Source organism: Phoenix dactylifera, chromosome 2 (assembly GCF_051530095.1).
Source record: "Phoenix dactylifera cultivar Ajwa chromosome 2, Ajwa_hap1_PhDact_Kaust_v1.1, whole genome shotgun sequence".
Classification (NCBI taxonomy): Eukaryota; Viridiplantae; Streptophyta; class Magnoliopsida; order Arecales; family Arecaceae; genus Phoenix; species Phoenix dactylifera.
Window position 1 is genome coordinate 37,319,900 of NC_143191.1, and position 13,530 is coordinate 37,333,429.

General features: G+C 37.1%; 1 protein-coding gene across 2 annotated transcripts; it reads right to left on the reverse strand.

Moving 5' to 3' along the window:
• Nucleotides 1–63: 63 nt before the first annotated feature.
• LOC103701443 (putative serine/threonine-protein kinase PBL17) lies at nucleotides 64–9,961 on the reverse strand. 2 transcript variants are annotated; one of them, XM_008783488.5, is made up of 7 exons: nucleotides 9,602–9,931; nucleotides 7,178–7,214; nucleotides 6,760–7,055; nucleotides 5,699–5,834; nucleotides 4,973–5,109; nucleotides 3,303–3,426; nucleotides 64–788 (listed from the first exon to the last, which is right to left on the reverse strand). In XM_008783488.5, the coding sequence occupies exons 3-7, from the start codon at nucleotides 7,009–7,011 to the stop codon at nucleotides 190–192; spliced, it is 1,248 nt and encodes a 415-aa protein (XP_008781710.2). In that variant the 5' UTR covers nucleotides 7,012–7,055; nucleotides 7,178–7,214; nucleotides 9,602–9,931; the 3' UTR covers nucleotides 64–189. The 2 variants fall into 2 exon arrangements, with proteins under 2 accessions (XP_008781710.2, XP_008781709.2); XM_008783487.5 differs by lacking the exon at nucleotides 7,178–7,214 and having other exon boundaries at nucleotides 9,602–9,961.
• Nucleotides 9,962–13,530: the final 3,569 nt, after the last annotated feature.

Here is a 13,530-nt window from a genome sequence, read left to right on the forward strand (position 1 = left end):
AATATTATCACTAGCTAACCTCTTTTGCTGGGATGCAAAGGGATAAGGTTCTGACATATATGCTTTAGGGTGATATTCTCCATTCAAAAATTTTATATCCTCTGCTTTCATATGGTACAGCACCTGAAATGGTGACATCTAGTACAAAAATAATGATGTACTGGACAAGTTTAACAATCATCACATCATTTACATATCGACCTCATCAAAAGATGGCTTTGCACCGCCATCACAAGAAGATTTTGGTGGCAGGCCATCATAATCTGGCGAGGGACTATCCAGATTATATTCCATAGGGGGTTCACTTTTGCTCCTGCAACTATTAGGCTTTGTTTTTCTGCTATGTTCCTTCTGTTCATTTTCACCTGCATTTTCGCTGGAGTGTTTCTTATCAGTGCTGCTATCTACTGTTTCTTTAGGAACCTCATAGAGGGTCACAGCACTGCCACAGCTCTGGAGCAGGATGCCTTCCCTGCTCTCAGGTAGGTCCCGAATGCCTTCAAGGGTTTCAACTACCTGGCTCATGATGGGCCTCCCTTTAGGGTTCTGGCTGAGGCACCGATATGCTAAACCGGCAACCTCTGCTGCCACCTTGGTAGAGTATTGCCCTTCCATTCTTGGATCTATGATCTTCAGCAACTTCCTGTTATGGATCAAGAGTGGACGAGCCCACACGACTAGGTTGTGTTCTCGGCTAGGCCTGCTCTTGTCCATTGCCTTTCTTCCTATGAGCATCTCGAGAAGCACAACTCCAAAACCATAAACATCACTCCTGGCAGTTAAATGGCCTGTGGCAAATGAAAACTACAGGGATTAGTTTAAAAGCCGCTTGTCTGAGAAGTATAAGGTACGCTTGCTACAGAACATAAGGGGAAAAAAGAGTTCAATGCTAGACCAGAAAAGAACACACATTTCCTTGCAGTTCCAATATATTTTACCTATGTACAGACTTAAAAAGAATGCAGCTGATAATAATTTGATCAACAGACAATTGACTAAAAAGATAAAGCAGCTCTCCATCAGAAACAGTGTCTTTAGGGGATGACGAGGAAAAGCAAGAAAATATCCATGTTCCTTTAGGGGTATGGAAAAAAGTGATTTTTGTTTCAGAATAAAGATTATTTTTTTCATAAAAAGAACCTACAATGGAGAGACCAACCACCAAACTTAAAAACAAAATTAAACATAATGCTAACAAAGGTACTAGAGATGCGTTGCTAATTCTGAAGATTACTGTAAACCTATTTGGAATAGATAAAAACCAATGAATTAGCAAAAATCCCTGCTCACTATGTAGGACTCACAAAACCCAAAAAGACCAAAAGGTTGTAGGCATTGCCTGAAGAGGGGGGGGGGGGGGGGAGGCACCTCTGTAGACCTACTTGATTAGCTACACATATACAACAATAGACCAACATTACTTATAAATGAAATTTTAATACAAAAGGTATAAGAAGCAAAAAAACCTATGGGTTTCATACTTCTTACAAAAATTTTGCTACTTGAATATTGCTAAAAAGAGATATATTGATACACATATTACTGTTTTCTTGTTTTATTTACATATGTCACTGAAAGTACTAAATTTACAGCAAGTAATACCAAGAACAACAAATCCTCACAATATAATTAAACATACATTGCCTTTAGTCCATATCACCAAATTAGAGAAACCGTCAATCCATTGAAAAATTGACAACAAGAATCTGTAGCACTCTTCATATCTGTATCTCAAATAACAAAGCAACAAATAAAAATACTAAAGTTCATATAAATAAAGTTGAATTGTTGTTCTAATATTTACATCTGAAAAAGACAAAAAAATTATAAATCTCATTTAAATAAAATATATAAAAATCTAAAAGCTAATACGGTAGTTCCAAAATCCCTAAATATATTTAAATTATAAATAGTTAGATGAAGATAGAGTAATTTTACCTATCAATCAGTTAATCATGCTTGCAAGTGAAGGTATAAGTAACATAGAAGATTTAGAATAACTAATTAACTTTGTGATTTCAATATAGAACATAAGTTATCCATGTAATGTGTTAATACTTGTCAAGACAAAAGTTATGTAATGATAAATAAACAAACTATGTATTTCCTTATAAACATTATAATAAATCTGGGTCCTCTCCATCATATGACAAACATACATATATACATACATTCATGTGCATACATACATATAACAAAAGAAAGGACTGTTATAACAGTTTATTTTATATTATAGCTGCTTGTGTAAAAGAGAGAGTGGTTTTTTGTATTGTACCATTCTCTAAATAAGATAGCAAACAACAGCCACACAATCACAGTCAGTAGTTACATCAAAAAATTTTATATCTAATTCTCCTGCATAACATTATAATGATCATTATTATATATAAGCTCTCAGTGTCGGTATATGTATTCCACCCATGGTTTTAATGAATGACCATTGTAACACTATAATGGCCATTAGAACAGTTCAAGAGAACCCACAATATTATACATCTTAGCCATATATATTTAATTAACAATCACTATTTTACCTAGCTTGTTATAATGGCAATTTATATAAAATTGTCACTATTTGTCATTTATAATTTTTTTTTTAAATTTAATTTTTTTTCTATTTTACTCACAAAAATATAATTAGAAAATATTTTTTCATTGAATAAATAGTAATTTAGAAAATAATACATTATTATTCCATTAATGCCTATTATTTTCTGTTAAATATTATTGTAACAGTTTTTATTTTGATTTTAATACTTATAATAGTCACATGGGACTTTTTTTTGAAAAAAAAATAACACAGGAGCCAAATCATCTCCATTTCACACTTGAACTGGAGTCTCCCCGGGGATTATGGCTGCACTTGGGCATCACACTAGGAACGAAGTACATCTGCTGTGTAGGGCCAATGTGATATGGGCCACAATGTGATGCATGGATGGCCATGACCCACAGGGGGACCTGTCCAGTTCAACACGGGGTGTCCTAGTGGCTGCGGACTGGGAGGTGAGAGGAAAGGAATTAAAGAAAAGAAGGGTAATTTTGGAATAGAAAGTTCTGCCTAAGAATTTGCCACCTGGCTGAAGAATATTCCAAGATTTGCCTACAGCTTTATTCTGATAGAAAAATATCTGACCCTCCCACACAAATGCAAGCATCAAAATTCAAAAGTTCTCAAGTCATGAATTGAATATGGTAATAAGAGTTTTAGTGAGTGACTCATCATACATCTAACAATATCATAGAAGTTTCCCTAAACAGATGTATATATTGCAAACATGCTGTACTTTTAGCAGACTCACCAGTCATTACATACTCAGGGGCCGCATAACCATAGGTACCCATGACCCTAGTGGAGACATGTGTTTGGTCTCCCATAGGTCCCTCCTTGGCAAGGCCAAAATCTGAAAGTTTAGCATTATAATCCTGCAAGGTAAGAATTGACATTAGACAACAGAATGAGATTGCAATTTAAATATTATCCATAAATTTCAGCAAATTGTCATCCATTCAATAGTCATTCAGGAAAATAATTTTAGCTAAAGTTACAGTTAAACAATAAGGTAGGCAAATACTCAGAAAAATTCACAAGTTGTGTGCACAAATACACCCAGCAGTTCTGTGAAATGCTATCAAACCTTTTTTTCTCCTTGCTTTTCCAAAGCGAAATGGGTAAATTAACTCATGAAGTCACTCCTCAAGACATATTGTAAAGGCAATGAGTACAAATAACAGGTGATAAGGTAGTTTGAATTTTATATAATCAATGTTCAGAATCAAAGATTCTACCTAAATCCTTTATTATTCATAAACAGATAATGGATTTAATATAATACAAATGTTTTATATTTCTTTTGGAAACTGTATATGGATTTAGATATACAAATTTCAAGTTATGGATTGAAGTACCATAGCGGTCCATACTGGCCATACCAATACTGGTACACCCCTTGGTAGATACCATACCATATCAATGCATGCTATTGCGCCCACGCTAACGAGCATACCATGTATGATACAGTACTGGTAAAGTACTGGTACTGACAATTTAAATCTCGTTTCAAGTTAATCTACTTATACGTGTCCACTGTTTCTTTTTCTTTTTTTTACTGAGAATGTTTAGATGTTCTTAAATATCTCATCACAAGCTTCACATCTAAAAAATTATTGATACCCTGACATCAAATCTTTGAGTCATACTTGTCGAAAGGCTGAACTGCTGCCACAGGTGGCTAAATAGGCACTTTATCAGGGTGCATCAGCAAATGCGTATTCTGCCAAGAAACATTATTGTCTAGGCTGCTGCCTAGATTTAGTGTTGAGCTACATTATGTTCTTTGTTTCTCTCTCTCTCTCCTTTTTTTGAAGGACACATAAGCCATACATCAGAATCTACAGATTACTAAGTTGAGCTGTTACAACTACTATCCGTAAGTTAATACTTACCAAATACAAATTATACATGTTAATTTATACAATGGAAACACAAAGTAGTCCCACCTAATGATGATGGAATCAATAAGTTTATTGAAATTTCAATACCTTATAACTATCGTACATTGGATGCTTTGCCTCCTAATATAATCTAATAGGTTTGTTTGCATATATGTTAGCGAATATATACATTATATATATACATATACATAGTGATAAACTTCACCTACTACAACTATATTTGACTTTAATAGATTATAGAGGATTTTGAATCAATTAAAATTATTAGTTACACATATGATTACTAGATCATGGTATGTTGTACTGGTCCGTATCGAGCATACTGTACCGTACTAATACCAAAAAATGATATGTGGTACGAGAGGCATACTGACCATTGCTACACCGAACCGATCCCATACCAGGCAATACCAACACTGCACCAGAACAATGCCTATACGGGATCCAGTGTCGAGATTGCAAAACCTCTATTACAATTGTACATAAAAACTTCCAATTCTACAAAATAGGCACGAACCGCATCTAGTAAGATATTTGATGTCTTGAAGTCACGATAAATGATGGGTCTTTCGAGTCCATGAAGAAAAGCAAGCCCCCTTGCAGCATCAAGTGCAATCTTCATACGAGTAGACCATGGCATTGTAAGTGTAATCCCTAATAACAAAGAAGAAATAGGCGTCAAAACATTGTCGTATAATGTGCACACTCACAGCATTTGCTAAGCTATATCTCTGCAAGAAGTTTAAATTTACCTAGAGAATACTTTAAGGCATCTGAGCCTACAAGCAGAAAGCAGCAGTTTGCTGCATATATATGATGTCAGCTATGCCTTAATTCTCACTCCACCACACCCCCCCCCCCCTGGGGGCCCAAAAAAAAAATACTCCATCCCATGATACAAAATCTCTCTCTCTCTCTCTCTCGCTCTCATAATCTTCAGAAAATAAATGCCATCCATCTGGTTGTAGGCTCGACTTATTTATTTAGTTATTTATTAGGGAATAGCACTTTCTATCTGAAATAATCCTGTGTGTAGAATTTACTGCAAGATTTTGTATGCCTAATTTTCACTTACAATATGTCGTATTTCTTTTATATTTCAGTTTCAGTATAGATGGTATATTTTACTGATATCAACCTTCACTTACAAATGCTAAATTGCAGATTTCAGTTAGAGTAATAAAACAGATTTATTAAACAAAGCAGAAAAAATTTATTACTAAGTATTTAATACTGAACATACGTCGGAAAAGGTGCCTTTCAAGGCTGCCACACGCCATGTACTCATAAACCAGCAGTCTGTGTTCATTTTCACAGCAATAACCAATAAGTTTGACAAGATTTGGATGGCTAAGCTGCCCGAGATAGTTGACTTCTGCCTGAAGAAAAGAAAAGATGATCTCATTAGCTTTTGTACATGTATGACTAAAGCATTAGAAAAAAAACTATGTGCAACTTCAGCAATTGCATTTATGGTCACATTTTGTTTTTCAGTTTGACCTGGAAATCTAGATGTTAGAATCTATTCTCATAAAATACAATAGTTCCTTCCTTGTATCCTGATAGGTACGTAAGCTTGGGTTCTTCATTTTCATATCAATGTTCATGGTTCCAAAGCAGATTATGGTTGGGTATATCCCGGATGCAGGAGCAACAAAGTTAAAAAACCACAAAAAAACAACTCCTGTCTGTTGTGTTTCAAGGATCTAAGATTAGACAGACTGAGAGGAAGCGACTAATTAGGAGCACTCTTAGGTGTCTTCTCCATGATTGAGTCTACTCGGTGATCCAATAAGCTAGAGTCACAGTAATATCTTCTTAAAGACTTGACATGATTTAGGATGCCTGGACAAAATGAACCTATCTGTAGATATATGCCAAAAAGTAAAGGCCCATACAACCAACAAAAGCCTCAAAAAGGGGGCCAAGGCTGGCACACATAGTTTCTGCACTCTGTTAGCATAACTCTCACTAATACTATGTCACATCACAAGATGGGTTTTTGATTCTTGTAGTTAAAGTTGTTCCTAACTATCAAGTAGGGGTGACCCAAGAACCATAACTAGAGTCCTGCATTCCCATTACAACGAAGTAGAATAAGAGACCAGGCATAACCTTGCCTGACTAATTAGCCACCTCTTTGGTTTATGTTTAAAAGAAACTATAAATGAAACAGTAATATAATCTCTTCATTATTTTATCGTAGTACTTTATACTGTTTAGAGAATGTCATGCTGGAAAACAAAACAGTATGATAATCTGAATTCAAACTAACATAACAGAGATCAAATAAGAAAAAGTTACCAGCCATTCCTTGTCTCCCTGGAAGCCTTCTGGATTGAGCTCTTTGACAGCAACATAAGTGGATTTGAAACCTGGCCTGACATTTTCATCAATAACACCTTTATAAACAATTCCAAATCCACCCTCTCCGAGAATTTGATCTGGTCGAAAATTCTTGGTGGCTGCTCTCAACTCATTATATGAAAATATGTTGACATTTTCATATCCACCTATCGACCGCAAGTCTTCAACACCCTTGGGAGGGGCCAGCATGCTTACCTCACCTTTGACATCAGATGCACCTTTGCATATTTTAACTGGTTACAGAATAAGAGAAATCAGGAAAAAGCAAAAAATTAACACAGCCATAACCACTGCTTAATATGACAATAATAAAAAATGAGGCCAGAGAACATAATCTTAACATTAATGTCCTTACTTTCTTATGTCTGTCACTCTTAAGTCTTCTGGATGGCCTGCAACAGCAATAATCAAATGGACAATAATTGAAACCCTGTAACTCGATGATGAGCCTTTATTTGAACAATTTTATAGTGGGTTAGACTAGAGAAATGGGGTGCACATCGGGTAACCTGGGCTGCACTTGAGGTGGCCATAGGCTTGGCCCACAATAGACTTGACCCATGTTCATCCCAGCCCATGCTCAATCCATGCTTAATACAGCATGACCAAGGCCACAGCTTTATAAATTGAATTCAGGCCCCCAAAAAAGTCCAGCGTGTTAGATTTTACCAAAATGACTTTCTTTTTCTTGATTTTGTATATAGAAATTAACATACTACATCAGTAATTTTATTATTACAAGTGGAATTTAAGTGCTATCAGAATATAAGTATTGTGATATACATATATATAGATTGTAGACACAACATGCATGTCTGGTTGTCCATACATGTGGGCCAGGTTGGGTCAGATTGTTATAGGCACAAAAAATGGCTCAATGTTGATCAGAATGTCACCTGGACCACTTTTCATACTCGAGTTTGAGCCCACCCCAACCCAGTGATAACTTTGCTTAGCATGTCAACGTGACTAGGTTAGGTGATCCATTAATTGGTCCATCCCAATGTGCATCCTTTCTATAGAGAGTCTCTACTAGGGTAAGAACGTGTAGCTCAGGTTAATTTTCATCGACTATAAAGTTATGTGGTATGAAGGCCAGTTAGGTTGCACATTACAGTATACTTTTTATATTTAAAATGTAAAAGCACTGTGTTATGGCTATTAATACTAAAATTGTTGTTTCTAGGAAACTTCTTATAAATGCTGATATATATTTAAAATCTTGTTCTATACCTATTTAACCTACATTGCCATCTAAGTTGTCTTTTATCTGATGATGCAGTAAGTTCTGAGAGAAGTTAACCATAATCATTATGAAGAGCCATGTGTCATTAACCTGAAATTGACTTCATAAACCCTACATCTCCAAATGTTGCTAGGTGGAATCATATGTTCTTTTTTTTTCCTTCATGATAACATCTATCGAAGCACCCCCACTCGTCATGCCCCCTCTAGCTGGATGTGGATTAGGTCTACTGCAAAGTAGAAACTGAGTTTCCACCTCAGGCCTGTCTGCCATACAGACGGACTCTGAGACGCATGTCCACTATCATTTGTTAACCAGCGTAACAAAACCGTGTGAGTGAGCTGCTTAGAATCTCAAAGCCCACCAAAAGTAAATTCCCACTCCATGGCAAACCTAAACCACATTTGCTTTACTCTCTGACCTTGGATTTCTTTTTCACTTATCAAAATCTGCCATGTGTCTAGGTTATAGAAATTTCCTGCAACTTGGCTGTAGAGAATCCCTTAAAAAAAAAAAAAACCTCCATTAGGCCGCCTAAAATCTCCAACACAGAACCCAACTTAGTTGTTCACCACTATTAACCCTATCATAATGGTACTACCTACCAGATATACATACAGATTCTACTTATTGCCATGTATATCCTATCTGACATCCAGACAAGCTGCTAAGGTCATCTCATACATACTTGCACTGTTCAGAACCTTTTGCTAAACTAAAATAGAAAGATGCAAAACTTGGTATATATTTCTGTCACAGAATTAAAGCATGTCAACAACTCTTTAACACATTTGCAGATTTTCAGTGCGCAGCAGTATGAAAACTTTTTAGAGCCAATATTCCAAACCAGTCTGCAGACATTTACAAGCATTTCTTGTTTACCTTCTTCAAATAGCCAGCCTAATACTGCCCATATCAAGACCCATGTGGTATGCTTTCACGCAAGCACTGAATTAAAATCCCATTCGGAGCCCAGTAATCAATTTCACATCTAAAAATCTCATATATCACCACTATGTTCTTCCCACTTGCTATTACTTACCCATCAATCTTTAATGAATAACAACATTAAAACTTTGCAAAGGAACCAAAATTAAAATATATTATCATCACCAACCTCAATGTGCGAATGTTTTAAAAGATTTCCACTCCCACTCTCTCTCAAGATTCTCTTCATTAAAGGGGGCTGCTACTCTGCCTCTATGCGGGTAAAGATCCGATTTTTGACCCAGATTCCATACCACATTTCGCGACTATCAGTTCTATCCACTGTCCAAAATGACTAGAGAAGAATTGAACAACATGATAACCCCTCTCTCTCTCTCTCTCTGTTCTAATTTCTCAAAAAATTGCAAGAGATCCACTCCCCTTGCCGAAATAATTATGGTAAAAAAAAGAATATTTTTTCAAGAAAACCGAACTTTTAAACGATTATGAACTCTTAGAAGAGAGAGGGACGGGGAGGGAGAGGGGAGGGGGGCGCGGGGAGGGAGAGAGAGAGAGAGAGAGAGAGAGAGAGAGAGAGAGAGAGACCTGGTTTCTTGTTGGGAGGGAGCTGGGGCTCCTCGACGGACAAGCATCCGCCCATGGCGAGGAGGGGAAGGAAGCCTCAATCTCGTCCGTCCATCCCGATCTCGCGGCCTCCGACCAGATCCGATCCTGGACCCCGCCACCAGATCCAAGCTTTGTCCTCTCCCCGCGCCGCGTCGGCGATTCAGATCACGACGGCAGGAATCGCCGGAAAACAAAGAGAGCTCGTCGACGTTTGTCGGCAAGAGAAAAAGATCCCAATTCCTTCCCAAGAAAAAAGGTTCAGCGAACAAAGATATTAATAGAAGAGACGATCGATAGCTAGAATTCTTTCCGTTCTTGTTTTTACCGTTGGTTGCGAAAGGAATAGCCGCCCAAATCGCCGTGCCGGAAACCCTTTACGAGAATGCCCACCCAAATGAATGACAATTACCAACGTGCCACTCATCGCCGGGGTCGCGGTCCAAGATAACGGCCGTCCATGGACCTTTTGCGCTTAGCGGTTGACCCAAAATTTAGATAGCCTCTATGTCTAACCATGAATCAAAGCACTAAGGGCTCATTTGGTTCGTGGGAAAAGAAGGGGGAGAAGTATGGTCAACGGAAAAGTAATGAGATGGCTCTTATTTGGTTGAAGTTTTCAAAGAAGAGAGAAGGGAAAGTCTTTCCCATGAGGCGGAAATCACTATATTTTTACTTTTTTCCAAAAAGTCCCTTCAGCATTAAAGAAGCATTAAAGAAGCATTAAAAACCTAATTTTTATTAAAGGCATAATAAGAATTATACATAACTTTCCTAGGAAAGTGGATGGCCAACCAAACATAAGCACTTTGGAAATTTGTCACTTTCCCATGGTCAACCAAACATGCCAAAAGTACTTTCCTAGACATCCTCTTCCTAAGAATTTATTTTCCAGGAATCATATTCCTAGAAGAAAAAATGCTTCCTGCGAACCAAACGAGCCCTAAGAGCAAGGCCAAGGGCACTGCATCGCAAGGATGAGGTAGGTACAACGAAAGATATAGAAATTTGAGTTTCAATTTCATTTAGTCTGATTTTTTTTTTTTTTAATGTGAGGGGACTATAAGTTTGATTTTGAGAGCAAATCTAATCAAATGATTTATTAGGCTTCAAATTTCGTTATTGGATTGGATTAATGGGATTGTGGCCTCAGTGGACACCCCTACTTACATAGCACCCATTCTAATTATAAATAAATAATTTTTTTTTTTTAACTTAAAATTTTAGTATCGTAATTAGTGTTTGCCATGTAGACATAGGTTGCAAAGAAAGCAGGACAAATAATTACAATAGTAGGAGGCAAAGCCATGTTTCTTGAGTGGAACTTAGAGGTGGAGTCTCCAACCCCACTAATATTATACATCCTCTTATCATAATATTTTATTATTATCATTTGTTCATTGGTCATCCAATTTAAATTTTTTTCTAAACTCAGACTGTGAGATGGTGCTCGGCAAACATTTTTACTTGCATCTCATTTGCTGAACACAAATACCAAGTTATTTCTAGACATCCTATTTCAGTTTCATACTACGATTCTACTGTTGCTGCACCTTCACTGCACTTGTCCTTGTGTTATTTTATCAAAAGTGGCATCGATGAGTTGCCGTTGGCTATATTGCTTTTCATTAATAACAGAGAATATTAGCTATTATGACCGCCGACGTTCATCTTTGAAGAACATATCTAAATATGTCTGTAAGGAAGCAAACAGGACGGCTGAATGAATTGTCTCTTTTATCGCTCAGCATTAGCTTTTTATGGGACAACTACAAAATCATTCCTCACCTCCTAACTCTTCTTTTGTAATGTTATCGAATGTATTCATACTAAAAGTCAATGATCCATCCAACCTCTACATATATATATATATATATAAAAAGAAAATATCCAATCAAAAGTTGGTGTGGAAACTCCTGGTTAGAGTTTGACTAACATCGTCTGAATGGTCAACAATGATATTGGGAGCCCATTGCGAGGACAACCATGTCATCTAAAATTTTGAAATCTTGGGGGGCTGTCTCCATTGGCAGTAATTGACTCCGGTTTGTAGTAATACTGGACCGTTGGGAAACCATGAACTACGAAGAGAGAGAGAGAGAGAGAGAGAGAGAGAGCAAAACAAGGGGCCGGCCACGAATTCCGGATATCGTTTGCAAATCTTGTAATCATGTTCTCTCAACCGATACTGCAACAATAGACAAGCGCGTCCGCACACAAGAGCGAGATGGAGGGAGAGGAGTCATTGTCAATAGGATATAGACCCTAAGCAGAGTAGAAAAAAAAAAATCTCTAAAATTAGACATGAATTATACTTATATCTAATAATTTGAAAAACTTATGCTTATCTATCTGAGTTTTAATTTTATTCAACATTTTAATCTATAACTTAATAGGATATTTTTTCAAACTGTTAATTTTAAATAAGAACTAATGCTACGCCGGAAAAATTTTAAAAATGACCAAAATAATTTAAAGTGATACAACATCCATCTAAAAATATAAAAAACCATATGTATTTTTCTTCTCACTTAAGAGTAATTTAAAATTTTTACATGAGAATGTTGTTATTTTAGCTAAGTATAAGTGTAGGTTTTTTCTATGCGTACATGATGGCTTATCTAACCTTAATGTGAAAGCCATGCACTTGTGTCACATAGGAATGTGACACTTGTGTACATGATGGCAATTCCGGCCTTGCTTTTTCTTTGTCTTCATTTAGGAACTACCTTCCTGTTTCCCTGCAATATTTTTGTTCTATCTTCTACGGTACTGGGGTCTTCTCTCTTTTAAGTTTCGGCCATGTTGAACAATGGAGTCACCAGTCTGACCAAATAGTACCAAGACAAATCAAGTAACGCGGTTTGATCGAAGTCATACTTGAAACAGGTACAACACCTCCCCTCCTCTCCTCTCTCTCTCTCTCTCTCTCTCTCTCTCTCACCCATCCTTCTCCTCCCATGCATTTGAGTTTTGTACTTACGTAACCATTTCAGCCATGTCGACCACACCAACTTCATGGAAATGGAACGGTAGGCCCCTCCCACCCCACGGCAGCCAGCAAAATTCAAAAAGACGCGGACCTTCATGGCTGTTCCCAGCTGCAGGGGTGGATGGAACGTTGGAAACTGACACTGGTGGGCCACGGCCTAGGGCTCAAAATTCAAACTAGACACCTGGATGTGGAACTCTCAGCAACCTCATCAGAAGCCAAATAGACATTCCAAACCAGTTGGGATCCAGTGGGAAGAAAATTAGTCCGACTCGTAGGCATACTCCTTTTGGGTGCCAGCCTCCTATACGTGTGTATAAATCCCTCTGAGATAGCTCTGGGGGTAATGCTGGTGATGGAATGGAAGCAACTGCAATGAAAGCCGGGTGGGTTGAATCAAGTACCAAATTGATGATGAACCCTTGAATGGCCTGGCTCGTTGTAAATCACAGCTTTATATCCCTCCATATTTTTAGTTCGTGATCGAAATCGAAATTGGAATCAGAATAGAATTTGAATACGAGAAAAAAAAAAAAAGTACGAATCAAGTTTTGGAGGAAATAAGGCATGTCTTTTTTTTTCTTGAAACCGAAATGAGAATAGAACTTGCTCCAGTCAAAATAGCTGATATAGAAATCATTTATTCTCATTCCTATTTCAGAGTCCAACATTCTCCATCCAAGCATACCTTCAAATGTAGCACAACTATAGTCCAGCATTTTTTAGGTTATGCACTTAAATGTAGTTTATGAATTGGTCAAGCCATATCTTGTGTGTCCAAAAAGAAGGATTGTCCAATTTGTGTAAGCCAGGTAGGACCCAGTTATGAGTCAAAGAACAAAGTAGTAGTTTTAAAAATTGGCACTAGTTTCTCCACTCGACCTGTTGTTAGGAAACCAAAATATTCCATGTTGACCCA